At 52.1% G+C, this 19641-nt stretch overlaps 2 protein-coding genes and 1 long non-coding RNA gene across 5 annotated transcripts in view; 1 reads left to right on the top strand and 2 right to left on the bottom strand.

Annotated features, from left to right (window-relative positions):
- The window catches only part of CCDC149 (coiled-coil domain containing 149), a 100152-nt gene extending 95251 nt beyond the window's left edge, over positions 1-4901 (top strand). For both annotated transcript variants that reach the window (XM_073891490.1, XM_025887795.2), the window contains one exon: positions 3670-4901. In XM_073891490.1, coding sequence (XP_073747591.1) covers positions 3670-4079 — 410 coding nt within the window. In that variant the 3' untranslated portion in view covers positions 4080-4901. The remainder of the gene's footprint in view (positions 1-3669) is intronic.
- A 60-nt stretch (positions 4902-4961) lies between these two features.
- Positions 4962-9823, bottom strand: LOC141372579 (uncharacterized). Of its 2 annotated transcripts, XR_012377864.1 has the most exons (4): positions 7858-9823; positions 7245-7319; positions 6418-6537; positions 4962-5098 (listed from the first exon to the last, which is right to left on the bottom strand). It is a non-coding gene; the product is annotated as an uncharacterized lncRNA (long non-coding RNA). The 2 variants fall into 2 exon arrangements; XR_012377863.1 differs by lacking the exon at positions 7858-9823 and having other exon boundaries at positions 7245-7554.
- Positions 9824-10976: 1153 nt separating this feature from the next.
- SOD3 (superoxide dismutase 3) lies at positions 10977-17294 on the bottom strand. Its single transcript, XM_025887799.2, has 2 exons — positions 17084-17294; positions 10977-13535 (listed from the first exon to the last, which is right to left on the bottom strand). The coding sequence occupies exon 2, from the start codon at positions 13517-13519 to the stop codon at positions 12776-12778; it is 744 nt and encodes a 247-aa protein (XP_025743584.1). The 5' UTR covers positions 13520-13535; positions 17084-17294; the 3' UTR covers positions 10977-12775.
- Between the last annotated feature and the right edge of the window lie 2347 nt (positions 17295-19641).

Below are 19641 nucleotides of genomic sequence, written 5' to 3'. Positions count from 1 at the left end.
GGATTATCCAGGTGGGTCCTCAGTAGAAGCACGTGTCTCTTTGTAAGAGGGAGGCAGAAGGAGATTTGCCATGCACAGAAAAGAGAAGGCAGTGTGACCACCGAGGCAGACAGTGGGGGATGCTGCTGCAAGCCAAGGAGTGCCGGCAGCCGCCAGAAGCTGCAAGAGGCAGAGAACAGATCTTCCCCTAGAGTCTCCAAGGCAGTGTGGCTTTGGTTCTGGCCCAGTGAAAGCCATTTTGGATTTCTGACCTCCAGAGCTATAAGAGAAAAAAAATGTGTGTTCTTTTAAGCTACTGAATTTGTGGTAATTTGTTACAGCAGCTATGGGAAACTAATACAGTATGCTCACCGAACAAGATTGGAGGAGAAACAGAAGAACACAGTGTTTTGGAAACCAAAGGGAGAAGCAGCTTGAGGGGAGGATGTGGCATCAGAAACATGCTACAGAGGAGGGGCGTCCGGGTGGCTCAGTTGGTTAGGCGTCTGCCTTCGGCTCAGGTCATGATCCCAGGGTCCTGGGATCGAGCCCCGCATCGGGCTCCCTGCTCTGCGAGGAGCCTGCTTCTCCCTCTCCCTCTCCCTGCCACTCCCCCTGCTTGTGCTCTCTCTCTCTCTCTCTGTGTGTCAAAAAAAAAAAATCTTAAAAAAAAAAAAAAGAAAGAAAGAAACATGCTACAGAGGAGGCAGGAGGGGACTGAGAAAGGGGCATCGGATGTGGTGACAAGAGCTTGCTCACGGGTAGGGAGGCTACAAGGCCGACTGAAGGATCTGAGTTGTGAATCAGCACTGGGAACTGGAAGCAGTGGATATAGGCTCTTAGGTCTACAATTTAGTGCAGAAAAGGAAAGACGAGATGGTAATTGGTGACAAAATCTTGGAAGTTGCATATCTTACCTTTTTAAACTAGTAATACAAGCAGGTGTTTAAAATGTAAATGACACAGAGGGGGCACCTGTGTGGCTCAGTAGTTACACGTCCAACCCTTGGCTCAGGTCTTGATCTCAGGGTCTTGAGTTCAAGCCCCAAGTTGGGCTCCATGCTTGGCATGGAGCCTACTTAAAAAATAAATAAATAAAAAGAGAAGAAAATGTAAATGACACAGAAAGGTATAAAGTTAAATTTAAAGCCTTCCTCCATCCTTGTTTTCTGCCCTGACCCTCAGCTTGCTCCCTAGAGGAAAATTACAAGTTTTAGTGTATGCCACAAAAAAATATATACAGCGAGTACATACAGAATCCCCTGTTGATGAGCACTCAGGTTCTGTCCAGTTTTCTGCTATAAAAAACAATGTCATGGGGCACCTAGGTGGCTTAGTCAGTTAAGCATCTGACTCTTGGTTTTGGCTCCGGTCATGATCTCATGGGTCGTGAGACTGAGCCCCATGTGGAGCTCCTCCTTCAGTGGGGAGTCTGCTTGAAGATTCTCTCCCTCCGCACCTCCTTCCACTCACGCAGTCTCTCTCTCCCTCTCTCTCAAATAAATAAATAATCTTTTTTAAAAAAGCAATGTCATAGTTGAGCATCTAGGTGCATACATCTTGAAATACTTGGACTAATATCCATAGATAGATTCCTAATCCTGAAAATACTGAGTCAAAGGGTAAATGTATTTAGGATTGTGATAGATATTGCCTAAATGCCCTGTCAAAGAGTTTTGCTCATTTTTATTCTCTTTAGTAATGTATGATTATACCTGTTTCCCCACATCCTCAGCCAACCTGAGCTTTATCAAACCTTTTCATATTTGCCAGTCTGGTAGATGAAAAAATGCATCTCTTTGCAATTTCGATATCTTTAGTTAGAGTGATGTCATCGTTTCTCATGTTTGCCATCCATTTGTATTTCCTTGTGAATTGCCTGTTTTCATTCCATACTTAAATATTTGTTGACTGCTGTGACATCTTCAAATGAACCCACTCTACAGACTGTAACATGGATCAATCTTATCCACACAAAACAGTACAGACACAAGCCAGCATATACAATACGACTCTGGTATACGAACACCAAAGACCAGGCAAAACTCATCTTTGGTGTCTGAAGTAGGCTAGTGGTCACTCTTGGCAGAAAAGTGACTAGGAAGGGGCCCAGGGGAGCAGATAGACTGGGAAGTGTCTATAGGGGGTTGGTTATTTTGCTTCTCATCCTGGCTGCTGGTTCCATGGGTGTGTCCACGGTGTGAAATTCAGTGAGCTGTAGACGTAACGGTCAGCGCACTTTTATGTACATTATGCTCCCATCAAAAGAAAAAAGGAGAGTGAGGAACTTTTTATAAACATTCTTGAATGCTTAGAATGTGCCAAGCACTGTGAACAAGTCAGGGGAGGCCCCCGCTTGCATTCTAGAATAAGATCAATGTGTAAAATGCTGAGCACCGAGCCCAGCCCAGAAAAGCACCTAAGAAGCGTTAGCTGCTATGATTCAGCTTTAGAGAGGGAGAATCCACAGGTGCCTGCAGAGACCGAAAGATAGCATAGAATGGATAGAGGGACACACAGACATGAGAGAACCACAGGAAATGAGGCTGCGGGCTGAAACAGGAGCAGATCGGGTAGGACCCTGTGAGAGACCCAAGTGAAAGGAATTAAAATACATCCTACAAGCAGCTAGGCTCTGACAAAAAGTCCAAAGCAGGAAAATGCATGGTCGGAACAGGTCAGCTTCTTCAAATCGTCCTGAGTGCTCCCTCCACTTCCCCAAGTCCCAGCTGTCAGCCTGAAGCAATCCACATGTGTCTGATGCCAGCCTGATGGCAGTGGGACTCTACTCTGGTCCCACTGGGGGTACCAGGAAGTGTCCCCCAGACCCCTGGCCCCGTGAGGTGCTTCCATGCATGTCACCACTGTTTGGCTTGCGGGCTAAGAACATCTTGGCTTCTGGGAACCTCAGAGTCTGGCGTTGAATGCACAGGACTGGGTGCTGGGAGGTTGCTCCCCAAGCGTGTCTCTGTCCTGCAGGGCCACCGGTGCTTAGGTCTGGAAGGGACATCAGAGAGTCCTGCCCCTTGTTTTGTGTCTGAGGAAAGGAGGCCAGACAGGTTCTCCTGATCACCAAGTAATGAATCAGTAGGAAAATGAGGCTAGGCGCCCGCTCCCGGGACCCCGTTCTCTCCCATCCCCCTCCAGTCGAACTCGAAAATGATGTTTAGAGAGGAGGTTTGGGCAGACCAATTTAGTTAGGAGGGGTGGGGAGCCGAGGAAACGTCAGCAGTGTGCATCGAAGAATGAGGTGCTGCTGGAGAATGAGTGGGAGGATGCGGGACACTAAATCCCTCCCACGCTGTTCTTCTCTTTCCCACCTGGAAGGCCACCAGCACCCCTTTTCATGACTGAAGGCCCCAGGTCTTTCCTGAGCCGCAGAGTCTACAGAACCTTCGTCCTCAATTTAGATGCTTGACGGGCACGAGGAAGCACAGAGCGGGAAGCAGGAGACAACCAGGCGCCTGGAAGGGATGGGTGATGACCTTGGCCGCAGGCTCCCTTTCCCTTCGTGAATGACACGGCAGCCACCAGGGTGGCTGCTTTCTTTGTTGACGAGGGTCCCGTGATCCCCTGCAGCGGCACTTTCCGCCTCCGAGCCCCGGTGACATGGGCCTGAGGTTGGGAAGAGAGAGGGAGCGAGGGCTGACCTCCCGCCAGAGGCCTAATGCTGTCCCGGGTCTGTTTCAGGGGAGGTCCAGAAGCCAGAACGAGGTGGAAGCCGGGCGGCCACCGAGGCGTTGACAGGCCCGGAGGACGCTAGAGGGCCCGCCGTCCGCTCCGCGGCAAATCAGAACCACGGGAACCAGCGCAAACCCTCACCGCGGGTAGCGTCTGAGGAGGCAGGAACGGACAGGCTTGGAGGGGAAAGAATGAGACTGACAGAGGCTGAACCAGAACAGGTCCAGAGAGCGAGTCCTGGGGAGGCTCGGAGGCATGAGCTGGGGACAGCTCCGCCGGGCCTGGCCTCCAAGGGGGAGGCCCCCAAATCTTGCCCGGGCTCCTTTGAGTCCAGCCAGTTGGCAGCCGAAGCCTCCACCCTGGAGGACGGCAAGGAGACCCCAGAGGGTGGCGGCACGGGGAGCGCCGTGAAAACCTGAAGGGGAAAGGGATCCGCACGGTGACATGTCTAAGGCGCAGGGGACGGTAACGACTTAAGCATCAGAACAGCGCTGGGAAGCTCCTTTCTCCTAACATACTTCCAGATCTGCAAGTGAGAAGAGACCCAGGTCCTGTGGCAAACTGTGAATATTCTGATGATGCCAGCACAGTTTGATTTATTAAATGCGGGTCCTCAAGCTTCCCCGTGTCATCTCTTTCTGCCGGAGACACGCTACTGCGAACACGGCCGGGCACAGAATCGTGTCTGCCATATGGCTGGTTTTCGGCATCCGTCTTTCTGTCAGCGTTGGTTTTATTAGAGATAAGATGTTTTTCTATTAGCATTTAATGTTGTTGATCAAAGTTATGGGAACAGCTTGAGACGGATGGGGTTTTTAATCAGGTCCCCGTCTTTGTAATGGCTAGGTGGCTGGAGAGAAAGGTGTAATTGAGCATAATGGGTCCAGAGGGCTCGTGGCGCCGCTCCATCGTGTCAGGGCCCGGGAGGACCTCCCAGCGTGGGTGTTCTTGGCACCCTGCCCGCGGCACTGTCTGTCATGCCACCGACTGGCAGGTGGAGAGGGGCTTAAGCGGGCTCAGAAGGTGGGGCTTCTGGTTTGAAATCCCCAGCCCCTGTGGAGACCCGTTTGCTGACTGCTAGAGCTGAGCTTTCCAGCCTGTAATTCTGAAGGATTAATTGACCCGGAGTGATGGGAGGGAGAAGAGGGGGGAAGGGGACTCCAGCAGTATTTTGGTTTTTCGTTTCTGAGATAAGAGCCAGAGCCTGGGAATGCTGGTTTTCTGCCTTCCACCCGTGCTGCCTGTAGGGTGTTTATGGCCATGGAGGGCTGGGGCTGGGGACAAGATAAGCAGTTGGGGCAGGGAGCTGCTTAGGGCCCAGCCAGTTTCCCTTGCCAGGGAAACCTTGAACCCTTCACTCCTCCTGCGGGCCATTAAGGCTGCTTCGCCTGTGCTGCTGGGTACCGGGATCTTAGAGACGAGACGCAGGGCGTGTGGCCTGATAGTGGAAAGAGAGAGGAAAGCAAAATAATTTCATTACAGCCCGTTTCAGGGGACTGTGGAACCAAGTACCCAGGGTGGGAAAGGAGGGGGCATCAACCCTCCTGGTTCTTTCCTTAGGGATAAAATTAGCTCTTCTGGGTGACATCTGGAGCTGCAGAAAATGGAAGGCCCATCAAACGATAGACCTTTTTTCGAGCGAAACTCAGTTCATGACCCCAGAAAGGCCTGATACCATATCCCAAAGCTCAAAACACCCCTGAGAACCAGAGTCACTCCTTTGAGAGGCTCTCCTGCAGGAAAAAAGAGAGGCTCCCTAGGTGGGAAAGGTGAAAATTCATCCGAATTACCAGGTGGGTAGAGCAGGTGCATGATCCCAGGTGTGAACCCCGCACGGGGGTGGCCAGCCCACCCCAATGCCTCCCTGCCCTATTTCATCTCCGGCGTTACTCTGCTCACGGACGAGGAGCTCTGTCAGATTTTGCGTGCTCTCACCCTGAAGGACAGCGAAGTGGAGGCAAGAAGGTCAAGTTTGGGGCCCAGGTGGGCCTCCAGCTGCTTTCTTCCCACTCACCAGAGGTCACCCCAATAGTGGAAGAGGGGCGTGCCCAAGTCGGTGCACTGTTGCTCCTAGACCCAGGAGCTGGGATCTGGACACACCATGTGCCCCTTGCCCGTCAGGCCCTGATGCCCCCTTCATCCTGTGACTGTGCTTCAGCCTCTCCCCGCTCCCCACACCCGCCCCCTCAACTTCCTCTCCAGGGAGGTGGCTTCTGCAGCTGCAGAGCCTGCACAGGCCAGCAGCCACGGAAATAATTTTCCTGCGGCACTAGGCCTTAACTCTCTGCAAATGTTCAGCGCTATTGCATAGCCCGCCAGAGCCACCAAAGGAAATCACAGCCAGCTTTAATACAATCATAATGAAAAGAAAAATCTCTCCCCACAGAAGCTCTGGTTTTGACACACAGTTGGCCAGGTGCACATCTTTAGGGCCCATTCCGTCACCTTCTGGAAAGCAGCGCTTATAAGAAACGCCACCACATTCCATCACGGGCAGGGACACTACTGTGAGTCCCGGAGAGTGTGGGGTTCAGGGTGGGGAGGTCGGAGGGAGTGATAATCCAAACGGTGTGTGCAGTCCGCCTGGGAGGGTTTTGTGTTATTAGATGGAATTGGAGCCAATGAGCTGATCCTGTCACATGAGTAACCTTGACAATGCCCCATACACACATGTGACTCTGTCCCTCCCCTGCTGTTCCAGCCCCGCGTGGCTCCTCTGTTCCACAGACATTAAAGGGAGTTTCAGCAATTACTTACGGCTGTCTTTTGTCTTTTTGAGAGTCCTCGTGGAAGTGCACAACGTTCTCTCCCCTGCTCCACCAGCTAGCCTTGCATCAGTCTGAGCACGCTCCGCTACGATTCACACACTTTAAGAAACTTGAACGATAGGAAAATGAATTATATTGCATAAGGAGAACTTCAGAAGTAGGGTATTCTGGGGCGGGTTTATTCAAGAAGTCATCAAGGATCTGGGTTTCCATCTTTCTGCTCTGCCTGCCTCAGGGTCAGCTACACCGTCAAGCTGCCGAGACGGCTGCCACAGCTCCAGCATCAGTCACTTGTTCTCACATTTGTGTCCAGAGGCAAGAAGGAAGTTTCTCCCCATGTGTGTGCATGCGTGTGTGTGTGTGCATGTGCGGACGTGCATGCATAAGAGCAAGAAACCTAGTACTTGTCACAATTCATTGGTCAGAATTATCACAAGCCTATGTCTAAACCAACCCCTAGCGAGGGAGATGGAATTAACTGAGAAGGGCTCAGGCTCATCAGGATCACCAAATGAACTGGGGAGGGCCTGTCCCTGGACATGCAGACTCTAAAAGGGTGAACAGCAAAACAAAATCGAGCAGTAGAGGAAAGTTGAGAATAGATTTAAATAAGCCACCAGCAGCATTGTCTCTGAACCCCACATCTGATTTTGTTTCATTTTCTTCCCTTAAAAAGCCAGAATATTGCGTTACTCATGAGTCTGGAGCTGGGGGGCGGGGCGGTGGCTGTTTTTTGTTAAGAAGAATGTCATCTCATCTCCGCTCTCCCCTGGCTGCTTTATCATCTGTTCTGTTTTGTAGCTGGGACGTTCCCACCTTTGTTTGCCTCTTCGAGTGTGTCTGTCCTTCCATTATTTTTCCGGCTCGGTTGCCAGCAGAATGCAGAGCAGTCTGGATAAATGAAACAGAGCCGACAGGTCTCTTAATGAAAGCTTGTTTGCACATTCTGCCTTTCTTGTGACTGCTCTGTACCTGAGAGCCCTTAGGTGTGGATTTTTACATATGAGCGTGTGTCGTTCTTTTAATTAAGGCCCCTAGAAATGGATTGGCTTTTTTCAACCAGGCATTTCTCATCCCTAACGCCTCTTTCCATGCCGCCTCTGCCCAGCTTCCGCCCCCCCCCCCCCCCCCCCCCCCCCCCCCCCCCCACCCCCCGGTCTTCTTCACCTCACACAGCTATTCCAGAAGGCTCTCTAGCTAGGAGGCTCCTGGTGGCATTCAGCTCAGTCCCAGCTGGAGCCTCCGCCCACTCGGCAATCTTAAACTACATGCATTTTCCCGGCATTGTGCCTCTTGTGCCCTCAATCCGCAACACACACCACCATCACAACAGGGAATTCTAGAAAAGGGTTCTGCCATCAGTCATTCACCTGTTGGGGTGACTCTTTGGATGTGTTAGTCCCACTGGGGCATTTACACCCCTACTCACCATGTGGTTCAACCTCTTCTTTAAGGAATTTCAAAGACCAGCTACCTGCTCATTGGTGTTATCTTCCTTGTTTCTTTAAAATTACAGCATGCCTTCACCCCTCTTGGTTTGCTGCTCCTCCAAAATATGGGGCCTCTCCTGACTCCATCGTTTTGCTGCAGCCCTTTGGATGGCTTGGTATCCTATTTCTCTTTGCAAAAGTTCTCTCTTGGGGCGCCCGGGTGGCTCAGTCTGTTAAGCGTCTGCCTTCGGCTCAGGTCATGACCCCGGGGTCCTGGGATCGAGACCCACATCGGGCTCCCCGCTCCGCGGAGTCTGCTTCTTCCTCTCCCTCTGCCCCTGCTCATTCCGTCTCTGTCTCTCTCTCAAATAATAAACAAAATCTTAAAAAAAAAAAAAAAGTCCTCTCTTTGAGTACCTTCTCTGTCTGCCTTTTGCTTTCATTCTGGAAGCCTCCATTTGGAAAAATCTCCCTCCTTAGTAAATACTGAGGGTACCATGACACGGCTCAGTTAGGATGTCAAGAAGCCAAAATATTCCCCTTAAGTCACTACTTTAATATATTCCTTTTTTTCCAGATGTCTTTCTGAACAGAGAAAAATTTGAAAATCAGAGCTGCAATAGAGAGCTCAGTAGTGAATCTAATTAGAAATGAGAAGCAGGAAAAATAAGAAGGACCTGTCTCTCGATATTATGATTGCTCACAAAAACAAAACAAAACAAGTTGATACAGCATGAAGGCAATTTAAAATGATAGATACAGATGTGCTGCCTTACATTTCATATCACCTCTCGACTGAGTGGGATTTTTTTTTAATAGGGAAAGTTTGTGCAACACTGACAAGTTCGACTTTCTGGAATCTATGTGAGCCGAGGAATATATTTTGGATCTTAGCCGAGGCCAGTGATAGCCTATTAAATTTAAAACAATTGGCTTTAAAAAAAAAAAAAAGCAAACCAGCTGCTATCTTGTAGTTTAATTTAAAGAAAGAAGTAACCTCTATTCATTTGCAGACCCTGTGTTTATTGGTTTCTACAATCATCATGTAATATAACTATATCTTTTTTTTGTTACCTGAAATAAACATGCAGTAATTTTCCTGATATAGATGATTATCTTTAATTTGCACCATTTTCCCTCTCCAGCCTCGCTGCAGGCCAACGATAGAGGCTGAGTGTTCCTTCTAGAGTATTGTATCAACTTATCGGTTGCAATCTGTCACCTAAAATTATTAGATCATATGGCAGTGGTGAAAATTATGGAGAATGTAAAGATTTTATGCATTCAGTCAAAAATGCCAGATCTAAAATCAGTTGGTTTATTTCCTGCCGTCTTTCAAGTTGACCAAAGCACTCACTGATTTGCTCTATTTTCTTACGTTTTTAGTATTTCTGTATATATACGCACTGAAAAGCCCCACTCGGAAAAAATTCACTGCAATTCTGAGAAAAAGCTTATCCTAAACATCTAAAGATAGCATTTCTAATTATTGTCTACATTGTGTTTAAACTGTGCAAACTTGAGCATTATTCTCACTTTACCAGCTGTGTCTAGGTAGAGTCATTACATCAAACGCTTCTAATTTTACAAAAAGAAATCAAAACAAGTGTGTGTTTAAGTCTCAGTGACAAATGCAAACCCTGTGAGTCAAACAGGCAAACTGATTAGCAAGCTGACTGGGAAGTCAAAACAGCAAATATAAGGAGATTAACAAAACAGATCTGTAAGATGAGAGGAGTAAAAATAGCCTCCAGGGGCCAAGTGGGGTCCAGTGGGCGGGTTTGGTGGCACACATCAGGTTCTGGGCCCAAAACCAGATGCCTGCCTGTAACCCTAACCCTAACCAGATGCCTGCCTGTCTTCCTTCGTCTCAGAAGCCCCCCCACCACCACCACCCCCAAGAGCTGGGGTCAAGGTTCATCCCAGTCAGTTTCTTCATGGATGCAGAAACTTTCTTACAAACCTAAGTGGAAGCAACTTTTCCTTTACTTGAATCCTTCTAGTTGCAGGACCCCCATTACCTTACAAGGTAGTCGAATCCATTCGTGGGTAACTATTTTTCTGACCTTAGCCATTGTTATTAATTAGACATGTGCTAGATACTTAGGTCTTCATGCTACACTATATAGCTGTCACAAATAACACTTGATTTAATCCTCACAACAATATGATGATCTTATTTTACAGATGAGAAAACCCAAGCCCAGAGAGGTGAAGTGACTTAGGTCACACAGCTTTAAATGTGGCAGAGCTGGGGTTCCAAACAGGCCTTTCTACTTGAGCGTGAGCTGTCAACCACCCTGCTAGATGCATTCCTTTGCCTTTACAGTGAACTGTAATTTACCCTTCTATTATTTCCTTTCTCTGTTTCTTGTCTCTGGAGCCCCACGAAACAGTTTATCAATCCAATTCCCTTTAATGAACAGAAAGCAAAAGGAATGGGTCTGCTAGGGTATCTCTTTAGTCTTGAGGGGGGCCAAGGGTAGTGAAAAGAGAAACTAAGAACAGAAGATGCTATTATCTGAATGTGTTCCCCCCAGATTCATACATTGGAATCCTAACCCCCAAAAGATGATGGTAACAAGAGGTGACACCTTTGGGAGGTCCCCAAGTCATGATGGGGGGAGCCTTACAGAAAAGGCTCCAGAGCGATCTCTAGTCCCTTCCTCCATGTGAGGACACAGTGAACGTCAATAGTTGTGAACCCCAAAGAGAGCTCTCACCCGACTATGCAGGTGCCATGGTCTTGAACTTTCAGTCTTTAGAGCTGTGAGAAACAAATTTCTGTTGTTTATAGGCCACTCAGTCTGTGATATTTTGTGATAGCCAGGATGGACAACAGCAGAAGGTTAGTGATGAGAAGCACCAGTTTCCTTCTCAAAATAAGTCCAAACCTCCCCTGATGATCCTGAATTAACCTATAATCAGGGCAGCAGAGTCGAAGATGGGGTGCTGGGCATCCATCCATGGGGTGTTGATGCCTCCACTGTGTGTCCTCTGTGATTCCTGCCTCGTTTTCACAACTTTTAACTGTGGGGATAGGCACACACATCTGTTGAGATCAGGATATTTAAAGCCTCCGTTTCCTAGTTCCCTCTCAGTGCTGATCTGCCCAGTTCAAGTTAATACTTCAAACCAGTGAGAGCCAGTTGGTGGAGCAGTCACCAGGCAGAAACCTCTCTCTCCGGGTGTCACTTGGGTTCAAGGAAAGATTTTTAAATAATAAGTTAGTCCGAGTAAGAAGCAAAAATAACCACTGGGGATGGGTTTCTGGCAAAGGTTCCATTTGACTCACTGCCTTGAGAGTCTGGGAGAAATGGAAGCTGCCTCTGAGTAACCAGGGTGGAAAAGCTACAGCTAGAGTGGGTCTCCCCAAGGACGTTAGAAAGTTATTGGGAGTGCTTTTATTCAATCACCGAGGGTGGATGGGGCACCTGGATGGCTCAGTCAGTTAAGCTTCCAACTCTTGATTTCAGCTCAGGTCATGATCTCAGGGACCTAGGATCGAGCCCCACGTCAGGTTCCACGCTCAGTGTGGCGTCGGCTTGGGATTCCCTCTCTCCTTCACCCTCTGCCCCTCCCCCTACTCACGCACGTGCACGCTAAAACAAATAAACATCCTTTAAACAATAAAATAAATAAAGGTGGGTGCACTTTCTGATCTACTGTGTGTAAAGATTATGCTTTTCAAAAAGAGAGGCTGAACATCCAAGTCCTAATCAAAATCAGCCTGCCTGCCACTGGGCTCCATGGTTCCATCTGCCTTTGTGTCAAGAAGTCAAGAAGAAGAACATTGTCCTTGTCCGGGTCTTGGAGAAGGCCAGCAACTTCAGACAGCAATGCCAACCTCCCTGTAAACTGCCCGCTCGACTGCTTCACTGGCCCTCTCCCCGCCATCTGGGAAGTGGACCTCGGGCTGCACTTAGAGGCCCATGCCAGGAGACCCAAGGCCCAGTGAGGTGGCATGAGCCGTGTGCCAGGCCGGTGGCTCCAGCCTGGGAATCACCAGGAAGCTTGTTGCAAATAGATGTCCATCTTTCCCTTTGGATTCCAGCCCAGGAAGCCGTCATTTTTTTTTTTTCTCTCTCTCTTTCCTGAGTGATCCCGGTGCCCGCCATCTTGGGAGCCACACAGAAGACGTGCCAACCAGACACTGAATACCGTGGCCAGCAGACTTGGAGAGAGAGGATAAGGAGAAATCCTGTGGGGATTTGGGAAATATCTTTGCTCTTTCCAAAGACTAGCTGAGCCTGGGAGCAGAGCCTCAGACAGACAAAATAAGTAACCAAGGCCCCAAATGCAAGTCTGAATTGCTGAGTTTTAATGTGCAACACAAAGATTGCCAAACAGCTCCCAAAGGGGCAGCTCTCTGCGGGTGGCAGTGGGCGAGTGACAGCTGAGGGCACCGGGCAGGGGCGCCTGACCGCAGGCTGCTTGAGCTGGCAGGGTGCGGGAGAGGTGGCTGGGCGGGCGAGGGTTCTGGGTAACCTCAGGAGGGGTCTCAGAAGGAATCTACGGGGTGGGAGGAGCTGAGGCCTTAGGGCAAAGAGGGGTTTCAGGGCTCCTGGACTGAGGGTAAGGGTGTCAGGGTGGAAAGGGACCTGGGGGAGGCGGGAGAGGTTTGGGGAGGGCAGATGGGGTATTTCAATACCTCCGGGGGTCCTCAGAGCTCAGGATGAGTGTCTCAGAGGGCGGGGGCTGCCTTCTGGAGGCAGAGGCGTGTCTCAGCATACGTGGTTGGAGGCCTCTGGGTGGAGGGGCTTTTGGGGGAGACCTCAGCCATGGCAGCACTGGGACCCCGGGGCGGGGGCGGTCTCTCTGGGAGCAGAGGGAGAGACTCGAGGCAGGCAGGGGGCAGGTCTCGGGCGCGCGCGGAAGGGAAGGGCGTCGGGGCCCGCAGGGAAGCGGGGTGCGCGCTCAGGCGGCCTTGCAGTCGCTCTCCCGCCGCCGCTTCCTGCGCTCCGCGTGCTCCTGCGCCAGGCGCGCCCAGGGCAGCGGGCCGCTCACGCCCACCACGCAGCAGGCGAGCCGGCGGCCCGCGTTGCCGTTCTCCACGCTGGCGGGGTTGCTGCCGCGGCCCAGGTCGTCCTCGCCCGCGTGCACCACCACGGCGCGGCCCACGATCGAGTGCGGGCCGGCGAGCGAGGCGGCCAGGCCGCCGCGGTGCTTGAAGAGGCGGCCGTCGCGCACGGCGAAGTTGCCGAAGTCGCCCGGGTGCTGCGGGTGCGGCACGGCCAGCGGGTTGTAGTGCGCGCCCGTGGACTCGCAGCCCTGGCTCAGGTCCCCGAACTGGTGCACGTGGATGGCGCGGCTGGAGCTGTTGGCCTCGGCCGGGAAGCCCTCCAGGTCGAAGAAGGCCTCGAGCCGGGCGCCGGGAGCCAGCTGCCGGAAGAGCACAAGGCCGCTCACCCGGGGCTGCGCGGCGTCCAGCGTGGCGGACGGCTGCACCCGGCAGGCGGCGTGGAGCGCGGCGTCCGGGCCGCCTTCGGCCGCCGCCCGCCGCTGCGTCAGCTCCTGCCAGATGGCCGTCACTTTCTCGTGCATGTCGCGGATCTGCGCCGCCGTGCTGGAGCCGGGCTCCTCCGGGTCGGTACGGGGCCAGGCGCGCGAGGCGGGGGCCGCCAGCAGCAGGCAGGCACACAGCAGCGCCGGAGCCAGCATGGCCGGAGTCGGGCACCTGCGGGCACCCCCCCCCCCCCCGGGGGGGGGCGGGGGGGGCCCTTGGCCCCCGGCCCGGGGCGGCCCGGGGCCCCCCCCCCCCCCCCCCGCCCCGGGGGGGGGGGGGCGCTTCCTTGCCGGGTGGGCATTCCTGCCTTCTCCCCTGCGTCTGTGGGCCTGCTGTCCTCCAGGACCTGCGTGAGGTGCTGAGGGTGTAAGGATGGATTTGGCACAATCTCAGGCAACTCATGGGGATCTTTTTGAGCCAGCAATGTGATCATGGCCCTCTCCAGTCCTGTCTCCATCACGTGGATGGAGTCTTGGGGCAATCGGGGGAGCATCTCAGGACGCGTGAGGATGGCTCTTCCAGACCTCTTGCTTCCCCTGATTACCCCACCGCATCCCCTGCCACTCTGGCCAAGCATCCTTCGTTACAGACATACTAAGACTAGCTGCCCCTGCCTTCTTGGTCTTTGCATGAGCGGTGCCCTCTCTCTGAAGTGCCCTATCCCCTCTTCTCTGCCGTGCACAATAAACTCGAAGCCAGAAACTCGGTTTTACTCATCATCCCCAGCACCTGGGCCCCCACCTGGCTGTCGGCGACATTTTATACGTGATTGTTGATTGAGGAGTTCACTGAGGGACAGACATGTCATCAGATCATTCTAACGCCATCCTGTGATTGAAGATGGAGGAGTCTCGTACTTGGGAAGGACAGAGGAAGGAGTACCCACCCCCAAGGGGATCTCCAGGAAAGCTTCCCAGAGGAGATGACATTTGAACATGGTGTCACAAAGCAAGCAGTTTTTGAGCTGAGCCAGGCTGGAAGCCCGTTTCAGGCAGGAGGCGCAAGGTGCATGTTCACAGCCCGTGACAGGGTATGGTATGTTTAAGGGATAGGGGGAGTATTTGTGTGGCTGCAACATGGCCTGTGTGGCCAGGGAGGAGGGAACTTAGAGCCAGGGGCTGAGGGCCTGGGTTTGCTGTGCTAGGGACTGTGAATATTGAGCTGCAGGGTGGGGGGGTCTAGAGCTGGTGGAAATTTTAAAGCAGACGGTGATGAGATAGTTTCTAGTTCATTAACCTGGTCAGAGAAAGGATATGGGCTGGCCTTTGGGGATGGAGGGAACAGGCGAGAAGGAGTGGGGATAGCCCAGCAAGAGACAGAGACACAGAAAAGGAAGAATGGAGACATCCAGAAGTAGATGAGTTGCCTGGTTGCCTCAACCCAAACTGGAACTGATGAAGGCCTTCACCAAGATGGAGGCAGCAAAGGTGGAGGGGCCATGGATTTGGGAGACATCTTGAAGAGTGCTTACAGCGAGGACGGAGAGGATGTGGGAGCCCAGCAGGGGAGACAGGCGGATGCATGGTGGTAAGAGGCCCTGAGAAGTCGGGAGAGAGGGTTTGTTCAGCCTGAGCCCACTGGGGTGAGAGGCTGGTCAGTGCCCAGGTCAGGTGTTCGGTAGCCATTTGGAAACATGGGTCTGGCACTTGGGAGAGGCAGTGTCGCTGCAAGGACTTTTGAGTGTTGACTGCACATTGGACTTTGGCTCTTAAAAGTCACGTGCCCAAGCCTCGCCCAAGGGATTCTGATTCAGTGGGCATGAATTACTGTTTTTTTTTAAGCTCCATCAAAGACTCGGGGACTCAGCCAGGGTTTTAGAGTCAGACACAGGATCAGATCCCAATCCTGACGTATGCTAATCGCGATATTGTGGGGAAGTGACTGACTCTATCTCAGCTACCTGCAAAATAAGGTAATGTCACCAAGGAGCACGGTGAAGAGTCAGTGAGATATTATATGGCAGGCTGTCTTCATAGTTTTAAGTCTGTCCTCACGGACCAGTGCTTTCTCCACAGAACCGGGTTGCCGGTCAGCTGCGCTTTCAAAGGCAGGTGCCACTTGAAAAGCAAATTCCAGGGTGGGGTATTTATTCCTTCTGTAACCATTATGGAAAGGCAATCTAGTATGGCGATGAAAAGAGTGGATTCTGGACTCACTGGTAGTGCGGAGTACCAGAGAAACTGCTGGACTAAAAGCTAGTTGGGCTCCACCTCTTTGCTGAGCTTTGGTTTTGTTTTTGTTTTTGTTTTGTTTTTTTATCTGCAAATAGGGATAATTATACGTACCTTTGAGGCTTGCCGTGAGGCTTCAGAGAGACAGTGTGAAGGGCTAACACTTACCGAACACACCTACAGGCTCTGTTAAAAGCACTTTGTCTCTGTCGAGTCATAGAAGCCTCACCTGAAGCCTGTGGGGTAGGTGTTACTGTTATCCCCCTGCCAAAGAGCAGGAAACCGAGGCCAGGGGAAGCGAGCGTCTTGCCCAAGGTTACATACTCGATAAGCCGCTGACGGCAAGATTTAAAAGTGTGTGGTCCAAGCACACTGAACAGCTGAAGGCTCACACAGCACAAAGCCTGGTAGGTATCTGGCAGCTCTTAGCGACCAGAGGGAAACGCTGATAGAAGTTCCAGGCTGATCAGTTGAGAGATGCTACTGAAGCCGTGGGAGAAGGAGGTGCCCAGGAAAGGCTCCAAGAAGGAGTGGCAGGAAGGTAGGAGAAGCCCAGAAAGTGATGTCAAGGGTACCACCGCCTCAGGCATGGCCTGGTAGGGGCGTCCACACTAGAGCCCCGGGGAGCTGGTTCGGGAGTGGGGGACCATCCCAGGCCTCAGCCTCCAGCTCTCCATCATCCATCGCCTCCCCCACCCCTGCCAGCAGTCTTGCCCCTCGGGAGGGCTCTGCCAGTTAGAAAGCTCTTCCGCAAAAACAGATTGTTTGGGGTGTGTCGATGAAACTTTCTTTTTCAAGAATGCTTGGGTCATACTTAACAGTCTAAGCAGATTCTTTTCTCTTAAAAGAAAAAAATTCTTCTGCAACCCCAGGTAAGCCCTGACTCCGTGGTTCTAAACCTTGACTTCTGCCTCCTGAGGCCAGTCCGCATCAGACTCACCCATCTCATACATGCACACTGCCCCCCGCCCCCCGCCGCCCCTGAGATTGAGCTGTGAATGACCACGTGGTTCCGGGGGGCTATGTGCCTGGTCTGAAAGGGAAGACAGGTTATCGGAGAAGAGGACAAAGCAAGCCACAAGCCCTGTGCCTCCTTCCTGGGTCTGGATCTGGGAAGACGGTGACCCTTCTGACACCTTCCCGATGTCCCAGGTCCTGGGCCCATTCCTAGAAGGAGCCCTGGAGGTGAGCCTGAGCCAGCCAGGCCCTCCCCTAAGCAGGTGGCTCTGCCCTAGGAGGTCCCAGCCCCCGAGGCATGCAACACTCAGAGAGGTGGCCTTCCTCCCTCCAGGTTTCTCTTTTCTAACCCTAAAGTCCACCTCGGGCCTTCACAGGTACAAAGGACAACAGTTCCTTTCTCCCCTGAGGCTTCCCCCCTCGCCCCTCCTCACTCACCCCCTTCAGAGCAGGCAGGTTCTGTCCCTCAACGGGTCCCTCTCAAAAAGACGATCAAGCGCTTTTCCAAGCAGAGGCCACATGCCCCGCCCCAGTTCCAAACTCATAAAAACCCCCTGAGAAGAAGGAAATGAACCTGAACTTGGCACTCACCTTTCCAGCTCTTCCAAGAGAGCTTTCCTCCTGAGAAGTAGGGAGCAGCGCCCAGCGTTCACAGGAATGCGGGTGGACTCCTGCTGCTGGGCTGTTTGTGGGCGCGCAGGGAAGCCAGCCCACGGGAGTGGTCACGGCCAGGGAGGCAGGCCATTGGGCTGACTGAGGGAGGGTCAGGAGGCCCCGTCCCCGGGTGTGCAGTGGCCTGGCCCCCTCCTCCTCTGTCTCCACCCTCCTCTGGCTCCACCTCCGCCCTCCCCAGCCTCGTGCTCCCCGGCCAAGTTTTCCTTTTTGTGACTTCACTGGTTTGTGCAGACGTCGCCAATGACCTTCAGCACGCAGCTGGAGGAATAAAAAGTCGGCAGAAAATAGCCTTTTTGGAGAGGTGTACAATGGGCTCTTTCTTGCTCTCCCCTGATTTCCTCCGCTGTTGACTTAGGTTTGCTGGATGCTACTAAGAAGGAAATGGGCCCCTTGCAAATATGCGTGATGTCCGCCCCCCCCACCCCAGCCCTGGTGCCAGCCCTCTGAGAGGTGAGGGGCAGGTGGCTAGTGGTCACGTGGGCCAGGCTGCCCAGGCCCAGCTGTGTCACTTCCTAACTGTGCTCCTGGACCAGCCCCCCCGCCCCTGCCGGGGGCCTTCCCTTCATCGTCTGTAAAATGGGGATCTGATGCTAACGCCAAGCCAGCACCCTCACACACCATCACCATCCCTGTTGTGGTCGCTTTCTTATTCAAGTTATGCTGGAGTCTTCTAAGCGTGTGTGGCCCAGGGGACCGTGAGGCTTTCCCACTCCTGGCCGCCTGCCCGCCTTTGCTGCCATGGTCCTTCCTCCATCGCGGCAACCCCTTCCTGAAATAGAAGCTTTTCTCTCCCAGGAAAGCCCACACGGGAGAAGGCGGCTTGTCTGCAAATGGGTTGTGGGTGCTCACTCCAGGCCAGGTACCCAGAGCTGCAGGAGCCCCTGCCATCTGGGGCTTCAGACTCTGGAAGGGAGTGGGGATGTCAACAGATCCATCCAGTGCGGAGTAGGGAGTGCAGCTGGGGAGGGATGGACGGGGGCGCCCCTAGAGACCCAAACACTAGCCTTGGCAGCAGGAAGGCTTGTTCAAAATCTAGACTTCAAGGCTCCACCCCGAGCTGAGGGAATCCATTGCCAGCTTCCTAGAACTGTTGTTGTTTTTTTAAAGTTGGTCATTCTGGTGGGCAGTCAGCTTTGGAAACATCTATTCCTGCTTCCTTTGGCAACAGCACTTCAGTTCTCTGCTCGGAAACCAGGCTCATTCTGTGCAGGAGGTATTGACTTCACCCCTCTTGCTCCAGACGTGGGCGTGTGACTAATCAAAACATTGCATTGGTTCCAGGATCATTCAGAGCCAACGCAATGCATTGACACTTTCCCTGGGACTGCTAGAAAGACTAGAGTTGTTGCAGCGCCTCTGCCCCACTAAGGGAGAACTCATCTGAGGACAGGGCCAATGTGGAGGGAAGCAAAGTAAAAGTTGAGTGAAATCTGGACCCAATGGCAGAGTGTGAGCCCCTGGATCTAGCCATACCTGAAGCTCTGTTTTTAGGCTGTCAGTCAGTGCATTCTCCTTTTGCTTAAGTTGTCTGGGTGGGGATTTTCAAACTTGCCACAGAACACTTTGTGAAACGCCTTCTTGTATAGCATTTTTTTATTCAATGCTCGTATAAATGCCGTGGATGGGTATGAATTTGCCCACTCGGTATAGATAAGGAAATGAGGTTCAGGGAGGCTAAGTAACGGGCCCAAGGTGGCAGAGCTGAAAAATGGCAAAGTCAAGATCTAGACTCAAGACTCCAATTCCTAAGCCTGCCTCCTTAATCATTAGACTTTATAACCCTCCGGCCTACAAGATGAAGGGAAGAAACAACAGGTGAGCCCACACCCCACAGTTACCTCCTAACACCAACGACTGCCGTGCCGCGAGCCGCTGAACCACCGACCTCGCTTTCTTTTCACATCTGTTACTGTGTAATACAACAGAAAACCAAGTGAGGTTTGTAAAGGCAGCAGTATTCGGAGATGCGCTCAGAAGTACTCCCATCTGTGTAAAGAGATCTCTGCCAGAGATCTTTGAACTTCTTTTGTGCAGGGATCCCCGTTGTACTTTCCCTTTCATTGTATTCAGAAAACCCATAGAATAAAATTCCACCGGGAAACAAAGTGGTTCCCAGGAGGAGAAAATTCCTGAAAGCAATAATTAGGGTTTCAAGGTTGTCTCCTAAAAAGGCCAAATTCTGTGTGAGGACAGTTTACCCAGTGTGAGTACTTTCATCACACCTGAGAAAAGTTCCGAGTGTGTCTAGAATCTGCCCGAGGTCCGCCCAGAAACCTGGAGGGGAGCAGAAGTGGAGTCAGGGACCTGTGTGGTTCAAGCTTGGATCTTGGCATTTTGTCCAAATACCTCTGGGTGAAACGGGGAAAAGGAGGTCCTTGCTAGTGAGGTGGGCAGGGAGAAAAGAAGTGTCTTTCTTACTAATAGCAATAAAATCATAACATCTAGCATTTTTATGAAAGTGCCTTTTGTGTGCT

Source organism: Callorhinus ursinus, unplaced genomic scaffold (assembly GCF_003265705.2).
Source record: "Callorhinus ursinus isolate GAN/ISIS: 27379988/994484 unplaced genomic scaffold, GSC_fseal_2.0 scaffold4, whole genome shotgun sequence".
Taxonomy (NCBI): domain Eukaryota; kingdom Metazoa; phylum Chordata; class Mammalia; order Carnivora; family Otariidae; genus Callorhinus; species Callorhinus ursinus.
The sequence above is the reverse complement of the archived record's forward strand: the minus strand, read 5'-3'. Positions and strand labels throughout refer to the sequence as shown.

Coding starts and splice junctions, on each gene's coding strand:
- SOD3 (XM_025887799.2), bottom strand. CDS start 13,519: ATGCTGGCTCCGGCGCTGCTGTGTGCCTGCCTGCTGCTGGCGGCCCCC.